General features: G+C 35.3%; 2 protein-coding genes across 2 annotated transcripts in view; one reads left to right on the top strand and one right to left on the bottom strand.

The window, feature by feature from the left end:
* LOC135758782 (sialoadhesin-like) overlaps positions 1-12,052 on the top strand; it is a 38,190-nt gene extending 26,138 nt beyond the window's left edge. Inside the window, exons 11-18 of the mRNA XM_065273434.1 lie at positions 2,160-2,426; positions 3,809-4,075; positions 6,994-7,260; positions 9,585-9,851; positions 10,047-10,337; positions 10,472-10,556; positions 10,709-10,772; positions 11,490-12,052. Coding sequence (XP_065129506.1) covers positions 2,160-2,426; positions 3,809-4,075; positions 6,994-7,260; positions 9,585-9,851; positions 10,047-10,337; positions 10,472-10,556; positions 10,709-10,772; positions 11,490-11,819 — 1,838 coding nt within the window. The 3' untranslated portion in view covers positions 11,820-12,052. The remainder of the gene's footprint in view (positions 1-2,159; positions 2,427-3,808; positions 4,076-6,993; positions 7,261-9,584; positions 9,852-10,046; positions 10,338-10,471; positions 10,557-10,708; positions 10,773-11,489) is intronic.
* Positions 12,053-12,287: 235 nt separating this feature from the next.
* LOC135745802 (fatty acyl-CoA reductase 1) overlaps positions 12,288-18,448 on the bottom strand; it is a 31,802-nt gene continuing 25,641 nt past the window's right edge. The window contains exons 8-12 of the mRNA XM_065264210.2: positions 18,157-18,224; positions 17,047-17,218; positions 16,592-16,721; positions 15,617-15,744; positions 12,288-15,438 (exon numbers count right to left, since the gene is read on the bottom strand). Of these exons, the coding sequence (XP_065120282.1) occupies positions 15,276-15,438; positions 15,617-15,744; positions 16,592-16,721; positions 17,047-17,218; positions 18,157-18,224 (661 nt within the window). The 3' untranslated portion in view covers positions 12,288-15,275. The remainder of the gene's footprint in view (positions 15,439-15,616; positions 15,745-16,591; positions 16,722-17,046; positions 17,219-18,156; positions 18,225-18,448) is intronic.

Genomic DNA, 18,448 nt, shown 5'->3' on the forward strand with positions numbered 1-18,448 from the left:
CTTTGTTAAACTGCTCCATAGAGCTTTCAATCCTCTGTTCTATGTTTCTCACACGTATAGCCTCACTGCTGCTTACATATAATGTTATAGTAAACCGATTGAAACACAGGTTGGAATGGAGTTAACTGTACAGTACAATCGAATGTTTATTCTTAGTCCTCTAGATGGCGCTGGTTTACAGGAATGTATCGTGAAATACGAACACACGCATTCCTTCAACATTTAACCCTCGTGTGGTGCTCATCTTTTTGTTACTTAGACGATGTAGCATATTCGTATCTTAAACCAATGAAGTCATACAAACTTGTGTAATATTGGTAACAGATGTTTACTTTAGCATTATTACAGGACAGAATTTATGGTTAATATTTTCCATTTACCACTGGTAGAGGATTATTCATAAATTAAAGGGCTATTCGTTTTTGTGATAATATGAATTAAAGAATAAAATTATATTCTGATCCAGATATTAGGGAAAAAACATGCTTATCTTAAATAAACAGTACTGGACATATAAAAAACAAAGAGTAGTTTACATGTTATTAATGGGACTTTTAGAGTGTCTGGAGTTCAAAGTATTCAACAGGTTTGAAATATTTGTACATTAAAAAAAGGTCTCACCACACAATAGATTTGTGTTTAATATGTTTTGTAAATATCTGTTAGGTGATTGTATTATCTAATGTTACTGTTTCTTTGAAATAAAAAAGGAAGTTGTACTGTATCTCTGATGATTTTAATATCAGTGTAGGACACAACACTGTCTCATCTGCAGTCATCAGAGTACCTCTGTTCCCATAACTGACACCAAATATTCTGCACTGAGGATAATTCTTCTTTTCTGGTAAGTTACCGTGTATGAGACCTCTTGTACATTTATTTCTGTATGTTTAATCTATTGTAAATATATTCAAAACACAATGAATGAATAAGAAGATGAGCGTGCATGTCTGTTTTTACTATAAGGTTTGTGGAAATGGCTGGGAGAATAATTTTTCTCATTGGAGCACTTATACAAGGTATTATGCTCTAAAGTGTCTTTTTATATTGACCATTGATTTCCCTTTAATAAACTAGTAAAGACTTATGACATTATTGTTTTTTTCATCAGTTTGTGACTATTTAGCAAATGAAATCTATTTCAGCATGTAAACTGTTAAAGTGAGGAGTTTATGTATTATATCATTGGTGTGCTGTGTGTTATGTTCTTTGTTCTTTAGGATTTTTGTGTGGCTTCAATATTATTCTGCCAAATAATACAACAGTTTTGAATGGATCTTGTGCTTTCATACCATGCACATTTGACATTGAAACAAAATATAATAATAAACTCACTGATAGTGCAAAGAGAATCTGGTATAAAGATGAACAGAAGGATGTGAAAGTGTTTGACTCCAGCAGCCCTAGCAAAGGTCTGCTTAAAGGATCAATATTTGGCAAAGCCACAGAGAAAAACTGCACCACCCGCTTTGATTATCTCACTCAGAATAACGGCGGAAGATATTACTTCAGACTGGAAGGCAATGATCTAAAATATACCTTTGCTTTAAAAACAATTGAAATTCATGTAATAGGTGAGTTGTAAAAATTTTAAAATATACTTGACACAACATATTATACACGTTCTTTAATTGAATAATTTAAAATGACAGAAAAATACAATTCTACTTTTATTATTGTTTGTAATGATATATCATGAATATTTTGTAATATTTGATGTGTGTGTGTTTTTGTTTCTCAGCCTCTCCACCCAAACCTACATTGAGTCTCCATACGCAGCAGGTGGAGGTGATCGAGGGATCATCTGTTAGTCTGCGCTGCTCTGCTATGATTTACTGCTCCTCTCTTCCTCCGGCTCTCACATGGAGCTCCTCTCCCAAACACCTCCTCAATAACAGCATCAATGGACAGCAGCAGAAGATCCAGAACAAACTGATCTCAGATCTGAACTTCACTGTAACACATCAACAGCACAAAGCAAATTTCACCTGTATTATATCTTACCAGCTACTGTACAGGAACACATCTGAACAAGAATCGCTGACACTATATGTTCAATGTAAAGGAATATTTCTTTAAATAAACACTTAGACATCTACAGTATAACAAGTCTTGTAAATTACAATGTAACATCTTGAATTCATTTCATTTTCTTTCAGATGCTCCAAAAAACACATCAGTGTTTGTGAATCCGTCTGGTTTTGTTCTGGAGGGTCATTCAGTGTCTCTCACCTGCAGCAGTGATGGAAATCCACCTGTGATCAACTACACCTGGTACAGATACACTGAAAGACAGCTGAAATATCTCCAGAACGGATCAAATCTCATCTTTAATAAGAGCAAGTCGACAGACAGTGGTGGATACTACTGCACTGCTCAGAATAAACATGGCATCCAAAACGCATCAGCACTGCTGGATATTCAGTGTGAGTTATTCATCAAAAAATCATAAATAAATGAGACTCACTATATATGGTATACTACTGTGTAATGTATCAGTGCAATTAAAAAAATCTTTATCTTTAAGCATTTGATCTGAAGATGTTTACTTAAATGATAGAAATAAACAGGATAATTGTTAATATGTTGTTCTCTTGATAAAGCCCTTTTTACATTAATATGATTTTATTTAGCAGACACTCTAAATAAAAGGAAATAATAGATAACAATAATTATTCAGGATATACAGTAATATATAAGAAGTGACTATATGATGAGCTTCCACATTTCCACAAAAAAACAAACAAAGTTAGGCCCCATTTATGTAGGAAACAGGTTTTGTTTTTGCTTTAGTAATGTTTATAAAAGTTAACTTGGTACAATCCACAAAATCACAAAGTACCTTCACATCTGATGAAGGTTTGGAGGGATGGTTTCTCTTTTGCAAACCTGCTTGTGACAGAGCCATAAATTACAAAGTGCATGTTTGGAGGAAACAGATATTTTGAAACCACATTGAGATCAATACAATTATGAAATCTACCAGCTCAGTTTAATGCAAAGTTTATCTTCTGCACATGACTTTTCAGTTTTTTCTTTAGTGATAAACATGTGTTTGGTGTTCTTTTAGACAGATTAAAACAGTTTCTAGTCTGTTTTTTATAAACTTCAGATAAAATAAATATGTTAATTTAATGTTTGACCTGCTGATGCAAACTGTTTTAGACAGTGATCTATGTCTGGAGATTGAATTTTATTATTTTTACCATTTGTGTGTTTCTGAGGAAATTCAGTGAGCTTGATGACAGAGTCTGCTGTTCTTCCCGTAGTTTATTTTGTGTTGGCATTACCTGTTGATCACCTGAGAAGTTTTTGAATAATACTATTAACAAAACTTCCTGTTTTCTCTGTTTTACATACAGACATTTTGAAAGTTTGTTGAAGTGACATGTGTGGTTGCTGGTCATTAATAAGCAATGAGCGTGACAGCATCCTCATTTCAAACACAGACAGCATTTAAACATATATCACACTGTATTCAAATCATATGAAAGTAACATTTACATGGAAATTTAAGATAAGAATATCAATTTTACCATGTTTTATATTAGGTCAGAACTTATACATGAAATCATATGAAGGTCATGAATACACCAGTAAACATGTATATATCTAAAGTTTGACATTGTACAACATATGGTGTTAATGTTTAGTCACCCATTCATTCACCAAACCCATGTGTCCTCTCTATAGGGTCGCAGTCATTTACATTATTCTGTAACATTTAACAGTTGGTGTTGTGTTGTGCATGCTCTTTAAATTTACAGAAAGTGCTATGGGGTTTACTATAATTTCTCTTCTCCTTCAGATGCTCCTAAAAACACATCAGTGTTTGTGAATCCGTCTGGTTTTGTTCTGGAGGGTCATTCAGTGTCTCTCACCTGCAGCAGTGATGGAAATCCACCTGTGATCAACTACACCTGGTACAGATACACTGAAGGACAGCTGAAATATCTCCAGAACGGATCAAATCTCATCTTTAATAAGAGCAAGTCGACAGACAGCGGTGGATACTACTGCATTGCTCAAAATAAACATGGCATCCAAAACTCTTCAGCACTGCTGGATATTCAGTGTGAGTTATAAACAGATCATATATACTCATTTATTTACATAGGACCTTTAGTTATTTACCTAATATAGAATCAGTGCAACTTGTAAATTACAATAACATAAAAAATTGAGCACTTGAATCATTTGCTTTTCATGATCTTAAAACAAGTAACAATTACGCCTCTTTCACTTTTTTTTATTTTATTTAAAAAGTCCTCAACCCAGGGGCGCCGCTAGCAATTTTGGGCCCTATGAAAAAATAGGGGGTCAGGCCCCCCCATACCCATTTCGTACCAAACATACAATCCAACCTACTGTAGCTATTCAAAATCTTTGTCTGTAATTTAATAATACAGAACTATTTATTTTGATATTGTTTTGACCACAGTTATCACTATTTATAGATACCTAAAATGTCTGCAGCTAAGATAATTTATTGTGCAATGCAAATTTAATTGAAAAATACAGTACATTAAATCAAATATTCAGAGAAAATGCAACATTCTTAAAGATTAAAGATAAATGTGACCATGCCTGTGAAAACCCAGCTGAAGTATTTCTTTGTGATTTACTGTTTTCCACATAAAATAATCTTATATAATGTAAAGAACATTTGTGAAAATATAAACTTGATATCTTTAATATTGACTGAGTAATGTCATATCAGCGATTGAAATCATAGTGAAATTAATGCTTGAAATTAAACTGTGATGCTTTTTATCTCACAATAAGATTTGAGGCTTTAGTCTGATTTTCAGAGACAGTCTCAGTGACATACTGTATACTTGAGCTGTTACACACGAGACATTGTAACATTTAAAAATGGCGAACAACAACAATGCATCTTTTCTATGTACATTCTGCCTGAAATAAGACTGGGTCAACAATGCTTGACCAAAGCGGCGTGGTGAGCTTGAACCTGCTTACATTACGAGGCATTTTTTGGACCCAACATTCAATAAGAAAATTCAACTGCAGTAGCCAACCTGAAGAGGGCAGCACTCAGACGTTTTTACACCAGTATTGAAACACTTTATATCCAAATGTCAAAAAACTTACTAAAATCAATGAACAGCACTAATAAAACCCCATTCTTACAGATCATTAACTAAAAAGGTGGGTTTAGGGTTGAGTTATTATTTAAGAAAACAGCTATACTGTTATTAAATGAGACTGTTTTTTAATCAACGGGGCTCTAAAATGAAATGAATGACAACTAACGTTATAGCAGATTACGACATAGATTTCCATTGATTTCTTAACCCTGTTGCAAGCTGAGAAGCTTTAATATACATAATTTGACTAGTTTAGCCTTAGTTGCATTTCAGTTTTATCACAACCAACTCGATTTAAGACTGCATAAAAATCATTTCTTTGCATATTGCGTTACAAAACAAAACAGTGTGTAACCGATCACATTTCTAGTTTATGTTAATTAGCTTATACGGGCTACGTTAATTTAAACAGCTTATAAGGGCGCGTTAGAATCATAACACAAAACAGGGAACGTAAATCCCCTTGTGTTTTTTTAAACTGGGGTGAACAGAGCGAAGACTTTACAGTGGAAAGAAAACTGCATTGTATTGCTCCAGCGTCACATTGTGTAAACTGCATTTATAGTAAGGAAGTGCACATATGCAGATATCATAGGAAATAGCAGTAAATACACACACCTTGTTCTCTTCTGAAGTTCACGCGCACTGTGAGACCGTGGATTGAAGACGGCGCTAAAACGCAGAGTAAAGACGGGGCGGAGCTAAGAGGGCTCAGCTTAAGGGGGTTGCGTGTGCGGCACAGTCCTTGGCTGGGGCCCTCAAAAGTTCATGGGCCCTTAGAATCGTCCTAACTTTTCCCCCCTTTACGGCGCCCCTGCCTCAACCACTTGACATTTGCCACAAAAGGAACAATTGTAATCTAATACATAACTCATTATCCGCCTTTTTTTATTTATCTCTGTGTCAGTCTTTATCAGTCGCTTACAGGAACTGATACCCAATATAAAATGAATAATCGCTACTACAGTATAAGCTTTTACTATGGGATGCAGATGTAACATGTGAAAGGAGAACTGGCCCTCCTGGCTAATGGCCTGTTGGATTGCTTACTGCAAGACTGCTGACATTAGCTTGGATTAGCGTTTTGTAAATTCTGTTAATATAACATTTTTATAATGATACAGCTTCAATCCTTAAGATGTCACTGTTTCAGTATTATATATGTGTGGTGGTGGGGTGCAGCAATGATGATGATATAATTTCTCAAAACACTGCTGTATGTGGTGGTTCGTGGTATTGTTACAAATACTTATTGTTATTTAAAACTCCTGCTCTTCTATATTTTTCTTCTTTTAAGGACCATTTCTATGTAAGTTGGAAAGGCATGTCTAGTTTAATATGAGGCCTATTGTTCATCATATTATAAAGTTCATTTTTGAAAGGCAATGAAGAAGTATATACTATTTCATTAGAATACACTCTATTTATTAGGATAATGAAATTATAATACCGTATACCACCAGGTCTGTTGAATGCTGTGTTCTGATTGGTTCAGAAATGTTCCACAGGTATGCATTATTTTTCGATAACCACACACCTAACTTTTCAAATGTCTTAAAAATAGGCACCAGAGAAATATTTGTGGTAACCATGGCATAAGCGTAATAATTGACTTGAATTATTTGAAAATAATGTACTCGGCTTCACGTCGGGTCGCATTACCACCTTAGGTGTGCATTATTTTCTTGTCGTCAATTATTCCTTACATATATTCTTTTTATAATTATCCTTTTTTTATTATTATTCTTGCAAGGCTGCTTTGAAGAAATGAAACATTATAAAAAAGTGCTATACAGATATATATAACTTGATAATTGACATACCGGTACTTTCATTTGTGTAATTTCTGAATTTTTAAATAGTTTTAAAAATTCATCTCTTTCAGATGCTCCTAAAAACACATCAGTGTTTGTGAATCCGTCTGGTTTTGTTCTGGAAGGTCATTCAGTGTCTCTCACCTGCAGCAGTGATGGAAATCCACCTGTGATCAACTACACCTGGTACAGATACACTGAAGGACAGCTGAAATATCTCCAGAACGGATCAAATCTCATCTTTAATAAGAGCAAGTCGACAGACAGCGGTGGATACTACTGCACTGCTCAAAATAAACATGGCACCCAAAACTCTTCTGCACTGCTGGATATTCAGTGTGAGTTACAGATAGTTTATCTATTAATGATAGACAATAAACAAGACACACTATATATGGTATACTACTGTATATATAGTATCAAAGCAATTAAAAAAATCATCTTTAAAGCATTTGATCCAAAGACTTTTACTTTAATGATTGAAATTGTAGACAAATATAAATTCTGCTTACAAATAATTTTTTTTTCACAAAACTTGAAAGGGAAAATTATTAATATGTTGTTCTCTTGATAAAGCTCTTTATACATGCTTTTATTTAGCAGACACTCTTATTGAAAACAAGGAAATAACAATAACATTCATTCAGTTATATATGAGAAGTGACTATATAACTTCCACATTTCCACAAAAGAACCAAACATTTTAAAACACTTTGTAATTGATTGCTTTGCCTCTTGTGACAATTACAAAGTGTTTTAAAAGTGGTTGCACTTAATTTTGCAGTACGTGTACTTACCTTGTACATATATGGTAAATAAGTTGTATTTACCGACAAATGTGTGGTACTTTCTTTTAGGTATCTACATGGTAATTAATTGGTATCATTACTGTACTTACTAGTGGTACATACTTGGTAGTTATTATGTAACTCTAGATAAGTACTGGGTAATAACAGATACATACTTGTAGTGTAGGTATACTGTAACCAACAAGAAACATTACTGTAATTACAAATATATGTACAATATAAGTATTTAGTAATTACAGGCAAGTTAGGGTAAATGACAGGGATTTTTTAGTGTACATATATGATAACTAATATCAAACACTACAAATTGTATATACACAATAAGTTTATACTAGTGAATGTACCCAGTATGCGTATGATAGTTAATTGTTGGGTTTGCCTCACACTGACATATATATGATGCTATATCTTAGGTGGTAGGTCCTATGTAATAACCGTGTAAAAAACAACACTTTATTTTACAGTCCTGTTTCCATGCAGTTACCATGGACATACTAGTGAATGTATGCAGTAGTTAATGCATACAGTTATTTAATGCTTGGTTTAAAGGACAAAGTTACTGAGTACCAAAATGGTATATCAGTAATGTTTGTTCTTAGTTATCATATACGTATGGTATAAGTATAACTTACCACACACTTATTTGTAAGTACAGTAGTGTTTCTCGTTAGTTACACTATACATACACACACCATATGTGCCGGTCATTAACTTACACTGGCCTACAGATACCACACACTTATCATGTATATACAATTTGTAAGTACAGTAGTGTTTCTGGTTAGTTACAGTATACATACACTATAAGTATGTATCTGTTATTACCCACTACCAAGTATGTACCACTAGTAAGTACAGTAATGATACCAATTAATTACCGTGTAGATACCTAAAAGTAAGTACCACACATTTGTCGGTAAATACAACTTATTTACTATATATGTACAAGGTAAGTACACGTACTGTAAAATAAAGTGCTACATTAAAATGTTTGGTGGAAACAGAAATTTTTAAACCACATTGAGATCAATACAATTAACAAATCTACCAGTTTATAAAACTAATGCAAAGTTTATCTTCTGCACATGACTTCTCAGTTTCTTTTAGTAATAAACATGTGTTTGGTGGTCTTTTAAAAACAGTTTTTAGTTGTTGTTGTTGTTGTTGTCTGTTTCAAGTTTGGATTTTGTAAACTTCCAATAAAATAAATATGTTGATTTAATGTTTGACCTGTTCATCCTATGCAAACTGATATAGACGGTGATCTATGTCTGGAGATTTGTGTCTGTGAACACTATGTTTACCTGCATGCGTTTCTGAGGAAATTCAGTGAGCTTGATGACAGAGTCTGCTGTTATTCTAATGACACAATAGTTTATCTTATCTTTGCATTACCTTTTAATCACCTGAGATGTTTTCTTCACAAAACTTCCTGTTTCCTTTGTTTTACAAACAGACCTATTGAATGTGTGTTGAAGTGATTACAGATCATTAATAAGCATCCTCATGTCGAACACAGACACATATATCACATTGTAAAATCAAGTTTGGCATGTTTTTTATTAGGTCAGAATTTATTAATGATATCATATGAAAGTCATGAATACACCAGTAAACATTTACATGTCTAAAGTTTGACATAATTAAAAAAAAAATGCTGTAATTATGTTGACATTGTACATATTAATGTTTAGTCACCCATTCATTCTCCAAACCCATGTGTGCTCTCTGTAGGGTCGTAGTGGGTTGGAATCGTTCACATTAATCTGTAACATTTAACAGTTGGTGTTGTGCACGCTCTTTAAATTTACAGTAAGTGCTGGGGCTTTACTATGATTTCTCTTCTTCTTCAGATGCTCCTAAAAACACATCAGTGTTTGTGAATCCGTCTGGTTTTGTTCTGGAGGGTCATTCAGTGTCTCTCACCTGCAGCAGTGATGGAAATCCACCTGTGATCAACTACACCTGGTACAGATACACTGAAGGACAGCTGAAATATCTCCAGAACGGATCAAATCTCATCTTTAATAAGAGCAAGTCGACAGACAGCGGTGGATACTACTGCACTGCTCAGAATAAACACGGCATCCAAAACTCTTCAGCACTGCTGGATATTCAGTGTGAGTTTAAATATTTATAATCATCCACTCATTCATTTATTTTACATCACTGAGTACCAAAAAAATTCTTATAATATACTCTTAATATAATAAAAACAACTGCACTGCTCAAAACAAGCATTCACACATCCAGGGTTCAGGCAGCATCAGAAACACTTTCTTCTCATCATAATGACAAACCGTTTTATCTTTCAGACCCTCCTAAAATCACTGGGTCCTCGTGTAACCATAGCAACATCATTACATGCTTCTGTGAGGTTTATGGAAACCCTGTCCCAACACTGGAATGGAGTCTGTCTGGTCAACCTGTCAATCATAACTCCACCAGCACATTTATAATTCAAGAGCAACTGGGGGTCACAGGACTTAGGACCACCCTTACTGTCAGTCAAACGCTTACAGTCACATCCACTCTGCAGTGTGGCAGCAGCAACATCCACGGCACTGCCATCAATCAGTTTCTACAGCCTCAGACTAATCCTTCGAGTGAGATTCACAGATTTACTCCTAAATCTTTATCAAAGCACACAAAGCAAAGGACAATCTTTCTCTTCCTCACATTTCAGTCCACACAGCCTCTCATGAAGGATAACTGTGAATCTCTAAACTCTTTTTTACAGGTGTGGACCGCTTTCTGTTGGCTGGATTTGTTACTGGAGCATTAGTGATGCTGATATTATGTATCGTGTTATGCTTCTGTATGCGGTGGGTAAAGCAAACATGACAAATGCAGCTAAAAGTCTAATGTTGTTCTGATAACATCGAATTAAATCTGACCCTGTTTATGTTCATAATCATAATACAGCTTGCTGTAAACAAATAATCTGTGCATGAGCAATGTCTTTGTTTTTTTCCAGAAGACACAACTGCAAACCATCACAGGCCAGACAAGAAGACTCATCTGAATTAGTTCTCAAAAAAGTTAGTTAATTACACAATAAACTAGTTCATACTTACTATGTACAGTATTAGTGTATGCGTGCTTGTTTCACTACAATGACAACAAAAGGTTACACATTACTTTAAGTAATGTGGTGTAAAATACATTTAAGTACTGATATCAAAAACATGTACATTATGGCTAGGGTTTGGTTTAGAGTTTGTTGCATGTAATGATGCACAAGTTATGTTATTACTATAGTTTATGACAAGTAATGCGTACAGACTGATCTCACGGAAAGTCACAAAAATTGTGATTAATTTATTCATATCCATGGCACGAAATTCTGCTTATTTGAGCATGAATGTCTTTTTTGTGTCACTTGCAAAAATTTATATGAATAGTTTTTCATGTCATTTAATGTATTGTTTTCTCACAGTTTTTTCCTATTTTCGAACCATTGTCGCTTGGGGTTGGGGTTAGAATAACTTTCTATTACGTTTTTAGACATCCTCCTAACACAAAAAAAGAAAGTCGTGCCACGGCCACGAAAAACTGTTTATAGAAATTTGTGCAAGTGACACGAAAAAGACATTCGAGCTCAAGAAACTTAAAAAAAGCCTTTGGTTAACAAATCGGTTGCTTTTAGATATATTTCATCATATTTGTGAGTAGTTGTGTTTTTTTGACGTGTAGCATCATGATCATGTAGACAGTTCTGCTATATTAAAGTAATTCTGCTTTATTTGTTATCCCAGCAGGCTGTTGTTCTGGATAAAGAGGACGCCTGTTATTCCAATGCAGCAGTCACCCTAAATTCAACCGAGTCTCTTCATTACACCTCCATTGTCTTTACAAACACTAAACCATCATCATCAGGTGAGATCAGGGCCATCTCCTCGCTCAACACAGAATACGCAGAGGTTCGACGTCGCTCTACGGGTGTCACGGAGGCGATAAAGAGTTCAGCAGATGTTATGGACACTAAAACAAACCAAAGCAAAGAAAACAAAAAGAGCACAGAAGTGTCATCACAACCAGATGAGAGAGAGTATGAAAATATCATCAACGCTAGGTTGATCAATTAATAATGACAAATATTATGGATGATCTGGAGACTGATGCACTAAAATTGGTCAACTTTTAACCTTAACCTCTTCAGACCTAACAAGTCCTTTTTGAGTCTTTCTAAAATATGATTGGAAATATTATCCACATGGTTGAAAATTGATAACTTTTTTACGTAATCTTACGTGTTGTTTGACTTTATTTGTGTGTATTTGTTTTAATTCATTCTCTTACTTATTGCAAAATAAAACAACATGACTACACTGCTTAAAAATCTGTAGAAATTACATTATTACTGGCAGCTGTTTGCAAGTAACTTACTGTAGAGTTAATGTTCATTAAACCTTGAACAAACTTTTGCCAGTACATAACAAATGTAAATCTACAGCTGCACAACTACAGCAAAAATGTTTACAGTGGATTGTCACTAAATTATTGTGCCTGTAACATTTTATGGAAATGCGAGTAAGACACACAGTACATGTGAACTTGGTCATTTAAGTTTATTTTTCTCATGAAGTCTTTGCAATAAACAGTCAAACACACAACATATCCAAGTACAATTTTCATTCAAGGATCTCAACCAGATGCGTCTGACAGCAGAGACCAAAGACAAATGTTGAGAGAAGGAAGGTCGTCAACCGTGTTAGCATCTTCATCTCGTATGTAAAAAGCAAATGTGCATGTGTTACTGGGGAAAATAGCATTTTTTGTTTAAAAAAAAAAACATTGCCTCATTGTAGACTCTGGTATTTAATACAGTACAAACTATACTGTAAAACATCATCTACATGTCTCTGTGGAAGAGCATCAATTGTTTGCAAAGATCATGTTGGCAGTAAAAGCTTAGCTTGGGCGATCTTAAGACATTAAGGTGTTCGATTCTGTTAGAAAAGTGTCTGTGTATTATTACATGACTGGAATGCTCTATTCATCCTAAGAGGATATTTTATAGTTTGTGCGTTAGCTTTCTCTACATATACAATTTAGTTATATAGTTGTTCAAAAGACTCACAAGTAAGCAGAGGAAGACGTGTGGTTTCATAGTGACCATAAATACTGTATGTGAAACATATAAAAGATGGAAGGCAAACACCTGTTACAAAATGGGATTCTTCCCCCTCACTACAATTTAAAAATATAGTTTGGCGGCAGATCACCAGGGGAAGTGTTTCATGTCTATTGTTCATGTATGTAATATTAACAACAGATCATGCCAACAAGATGCTGTGAAGTCAAAGGAAACACAGAACCCTCACATTTCACCACCGATTTGACTACTGGCAGTCATTATACATACACTTATTTAAGCTTAAAGTGAAGAAATCAAATGACAACAAAAGTAAAAAGTTTATGCAGAAGGAAGAACCGTAGGTGATGCTGGATAGATCCATCTAAACTAGAACATTAAAAGATTTGTGAAGGATGTTCCCTTATAAAATCCATATACTGTAATGTCTGCTAACTTTGGGATAATGAAAGTTTTTTCTTTTGCTGTGGGGTTTAAACTTTAACAGATGTAAAATCTCGGTGCATATTAAACATAGGCAAAATTAAAAAACAGAACCCACTGATATCAACACTTAAAATACTAATTTTCTTCTTATTTTTTCCCTTTTCTTCAAAAAATATGGGAAGCCCTCAGTCCTTTCAGGAAACAGATGCTCCAAGCAGCCCTCGCAAATATACATTTGTACATTTTTGGTATGTCTATCATCATATAGTCATATATTTATATACCTTTGATTATTTACAGGTCAATGAAACGTTATGCCCATTAGCCAAATCGTCAATCTGATATTGAATCATCATGAAGATGCTTATGTTGTAAACTCAAGTGTGTACAAACAAACACAAAAACATTAATATGTCATTATAGCTCATTAAACCTGTGCATGAGCAGATCTCTCACTTCACCTCTAAAGCAGAAGACTTTTATACTTTGCATATATAGAAAAATGAAGACTTATTGCATTGCAACTGTGTCTAAGATGATTTCTCTTCAAATTCCTCTCATTATTGTAATGCAAAAAACTCATTATTATTTGTTCATGGCAGTATTTGCAGTTCTGCCTTCATTTCATGTGATTTCAAAAGAGAAACCATATCAGATTACAGTTATTTCTACTGCATTGCATTAATGAAATTTACAATTGAGGAAAAACAACTAAAATGATGATGACAATGACAACTGTTAAACTGTTATGTGAAAATTGTCATCATGATACATCATGCACACAACTCTCAATTGTCCTAATTTCTTTTTCTCCTTATTAAAGGTGCAGTGTGTACATTTTTGCGACATCTAGTGGTGAGGCTGCGCATTGCAACCAACGGCTCAGTCCACTGCTCACCCCTTGCTTTTGAAACGCATAAAGAAGCTACGTTAGCCGCCACCGGACAAACATGTCACCATTGGACATAATTTTAAAAAGGGAAACATGGCGGCACAAAATGGCGACTTCCATGTAAGGGGACCCTCTGTGTATGTAGATAAAAACATCTCATTCTAAGGTAATAAAAACATAACGGTGCATTATGAAAGGTCTTTATACACTCCTGATCATATAGTTTTGTATAATATTTTGGATTTATGTCAAGAGATCCTTCTAAAAATTATACACTGCACCTTTAAGGGGTGAAACATATCCTGAACTCGTTTTAATGAGATTTACCAAAATGGAGTTGATGTTAAAAACAATAAACATTATTGTAGTTTGATGCAGTGTTGTGTTATATATGCACGTTCAAACACAACCAGAAACACAAACCTGAACCAAAGACTTACAGCAGGGGTATCCAAACTCGTTTCTGGAGGTCCGGTGTCCTGCATAGTTTGCGGAGTGTACCGGCTCTCCAGGACTGTGTTTGGGTACCTCTGACTTACAGCCATACAAAGACTAATATAAAGACCCAAATGTCCTTGTTACTGCCAATAGTAACACATGGTAGCAAAGACAACAGTTTACATGGTATTAGAAAAGACAGTACACTTTAAAACACACACAGATCGACAGACAGATAAAGCTGATAACTGCAGAGTTTCAGTGGTTAGTGATAAAAATCTTAAGAGTTCAATTAATAAATATCTTGGTACATTAATTGTCCTCTGATGAAACACTGTCTGTACCGAAGGCGGCTAAAAATCACCAGAAGACACAAAGGCAACGTCTCTGGACTTTAAATGGCCACAAAATATAAAGGAGAAACACTGTAAGTGCAGTTGCATATATAATCGCTATTAAGAGGAGTCTTTATAAAAGGAGACACTGTAAAAAAACAGCCAATGCGCCATCAGTAGAGCTGTGAGGTGTTGGGTCGGACAAGCGGCCGGTGAGGAAAGTAAGTAGAGAGACGTTTGTCTGGTTCAGGTGTGTGTGCGTAAATGACTGAAGATCACCTCAATCACTGCAGAGCTCTGGAAGTAAAACAGGAAGTCCTGGAGGAAGAGGACACAAACTTCCCGTACGATCCGGTCATTGGTTCAAAGTGCTGGACGCTCTGAAGTATGACAGGAACTTGAAGCACAAACTCACGACGAAGTACCAGATGTTTCTGGCCATCTGAGAGCGGGCGATGAAGACGCGCCAGATGAAGACGAGTATCACGGTGTTAAAAGTGTATCGGATGTTTCTCAGCCTGTGTGCAGGAAGAAGAAAATCAATAATTCCACTTTTTGATTAAATCAAACACACGACAGTACACTATTAAATCTTTCTGTGATCAACTCTTCTTCACTACAGACACAGTTCTAACTTATAAAAAACATTTTGCTTGTATAGAAGTAAATGATGAAGTTGAGAGCAGGTAGACGTACTTCTTCAAGTGTTGTCTGGCGGCAGGAATGTCGGACATGTCTTCATTCAGAACATATTTCTTAGTACCAATGCAGTAATTCTCAATGTACTCCGGCCAGTTCAGTTGGCGAACGTCAAAGTTGTATGTCTGAAAGATTACCAAACAACATTTTCATACTTACAGTCACTTATCCTTACCATCTGAACATTATAATCATTAATTCATTAATCATAATTAATTCATGTTTATATTATATATGCAAAACATGCTCCATCACGTTAGCACCACAAAAGGTTGTGGGTTCGATCACAGGAAACGCGGACTGACGGAAACACTGTAATGCACTGTTAGACGCTTTTCGATAAAAGCGTCTGCCAAATGCGCAAATGTAATTAAGCAAATGTTTCACACACAACCTAGTATGTAACTAGTTATATAGCTTTTCAATTGTGTGGTACAACGCAGCTCGGTTCCATACAACTTGGCTGGGCACATTTGGTTTACATTTGCATTGCTGTTTGGTGCTGTTTCAGGGGTGGGTGGGATTTTTGGGACTTATGGTTACTGTTGCGCCACCTTTACTGCTGTGACATCATCATAAATGATATACAAATAAATACTCAACGCGGGAGCTATGGAGGGTATCAATGGAATTGTGTTCTTGATGTTCGCCATGCAGATGTTTTTCACTGTTAAAAGTCACTGTTTCATATCAGTACAGATCCCTTGAAACCTCAACCTATTAGCTGGAACCAAAAAAATATATCACAGTGGAAAACCCCCCAAAAGTGAGCTGTAACAGCCGTACCAGGCCTTACTATCCAGTGAGAAGCGTCAATGTCGAGTCTGGATTACTCCACGACCTGAACATCTTATTATCTTTATTGTTGTTTTTTATTTTATGCTAATTCTGTTAGGTAAAATTTGAAGTGTTTGTATGCGTGTGTTTGAAGGGGAGAAAGAAAGGAAGGGAGAGACACAAAGCGAGTCAAACCTTGCGATCCTCTGGACTGAGTTCACTCATCAGCATGTTAATGTTGTCAGATTTCCATTCCCAGTCCTGACTGCTGAAGTACTCCAACAAACCAATGGCTTTGTGCAGACGATTGAAAATGCGCATCATTCTGAACATAAACACACACAACACACACTCAACATCACGTCATGACAAATCTGTATGTAAAATGCTTGTAATATTACAATACACAAACTTTAGAGAGGGAATTGCATTTCCTAAAAACCCAAAGATACCATAAAATTATATTCTGGTGAAGGTAAGATGCTGTAAACACTTTTTTTACATATATATTATAAATCAACCATTAATTCCTTCAAAAATACATTTGAATATAGCCTGAATGTGCCCCTGTAATTCCACAACAGTCCACTGGGGGAGCTGCAGCTCACAGTTTAGGAGATGTTTTATTAGTTCAAGTCTAGTGCTCTTACTGCGGTTTCTGTCCGGACAGACGCAGGAAGAGATCATAGATGAAAGCAGGTAATTTGTGGCTGACTAGGATCCAGTATTGGTTCATCAGGTAATTGGAGGTGATGTTGGCGTTGGGGCGACGGAAGGCCTGTTCTAGTGGATTCCTTTTAAACGTGGAGATCACGTGATGCTCTGTGAAGACGACATAAACACAACCACTCAATAAACATCCAATGGAGGAATTACATCACTCCATAAAGAGACTGTAAATATTTCACTGCTTTTATCTGCTTTGAGATGCTTGAAAGGCAAGTACCACAACATTAGTAATGAATCCATTAAATATTAAACATCTACACATAAATTGTTCTGCATACATGAGGGAGATTTCAAACCAAAAGCTAGTTGAGGTTTGTTATAACTAGATCTAACAAACACTCTAGTAACTTGTGGAAGTGGCGTTTCTTAAAGATTTGCATGAACGTGAATGTAACAATTTTGTGTTTTGTAACCGTTATTTCCTCACAGGAAAAACTGCGACTATTGAGTAACACACAGCACGGATGCTGTTGGTTTGGTGACTTTGATCAATTGTGGCTCGTGCTGAACCATCATCAGGCTGGATGTGGAAATGTCGTCAGCAGATTTTATGGCTGCAACTTACGATTACTCAGATAAAAACATAAACATTTACTCAATTAGATTTTTCACTTATTACAGCTAAATAAGGGACTAAATTAGGGTATTCATGTGTTGAAGTGTAGTTTTAAAAGTGCAAAAGCCCCACAGAGTTTTACTAAAAATAATCTGTGCGATTTTGATATTTTAAGCCTTAAAAAAAAGTTTGTGCAGCTTTTAAATAATCTTTAAAAGACAAAATCTAAATAAACAAAACATATTCAGGGATGTGCACCAAAACTATGTTCCTGTGTTGTTCTTTTACACATTTTCTAGGTTGATACAAGCTCTGGGGACCCAATTATAGCACTTAAACATGGAAAAAGTCGGATTTTCACGATTTGTCCCCTTTACATAGCATACTACATCATACTGTTTTAAGAAGAGTAGTAGTGTGTAGTATGTATATTATACTATGAGAATAATGTTAAATACAAGGATACGCTACATACCGATCTCTCCCCAGTGGAAGGGGTTGATGCCTCCTGTCGTGCAGTTGTATACTTGTACCGTTTTTGGTCTGAAATGTCAAAAAAAGTATATCAAATTATTTCCCTCTTCAATAGAAACATGTGATCCTCTCTGTGATAACCCAGCTCAAGTAATGTTTTTTACATCAAATCATCCGACAAAATCTAAAGAACAAATTAATCTTGGTATCTGAAATACTGACTTGAAATCAAACTCTTAATCTCACCATTACATTATAAGACTTTGACTTTACAGGATCACAAACAGATCAAC

The sequence above is a fragment of the Paramisgurnus dabryanus genome, chromosome 1 (genome assembly GCF_030506205.2).
Source record: "Paramisgurnus dabryanus chromosome 1, PD_genome_1.1, whole genome shotgun sequence".
NCBI lineage: Eukaryota > Metazoa > Chordata > Actinopteri > Cypriniformes > Cobitidae > Paramisgurnus > Paramisgurnus dabryanus.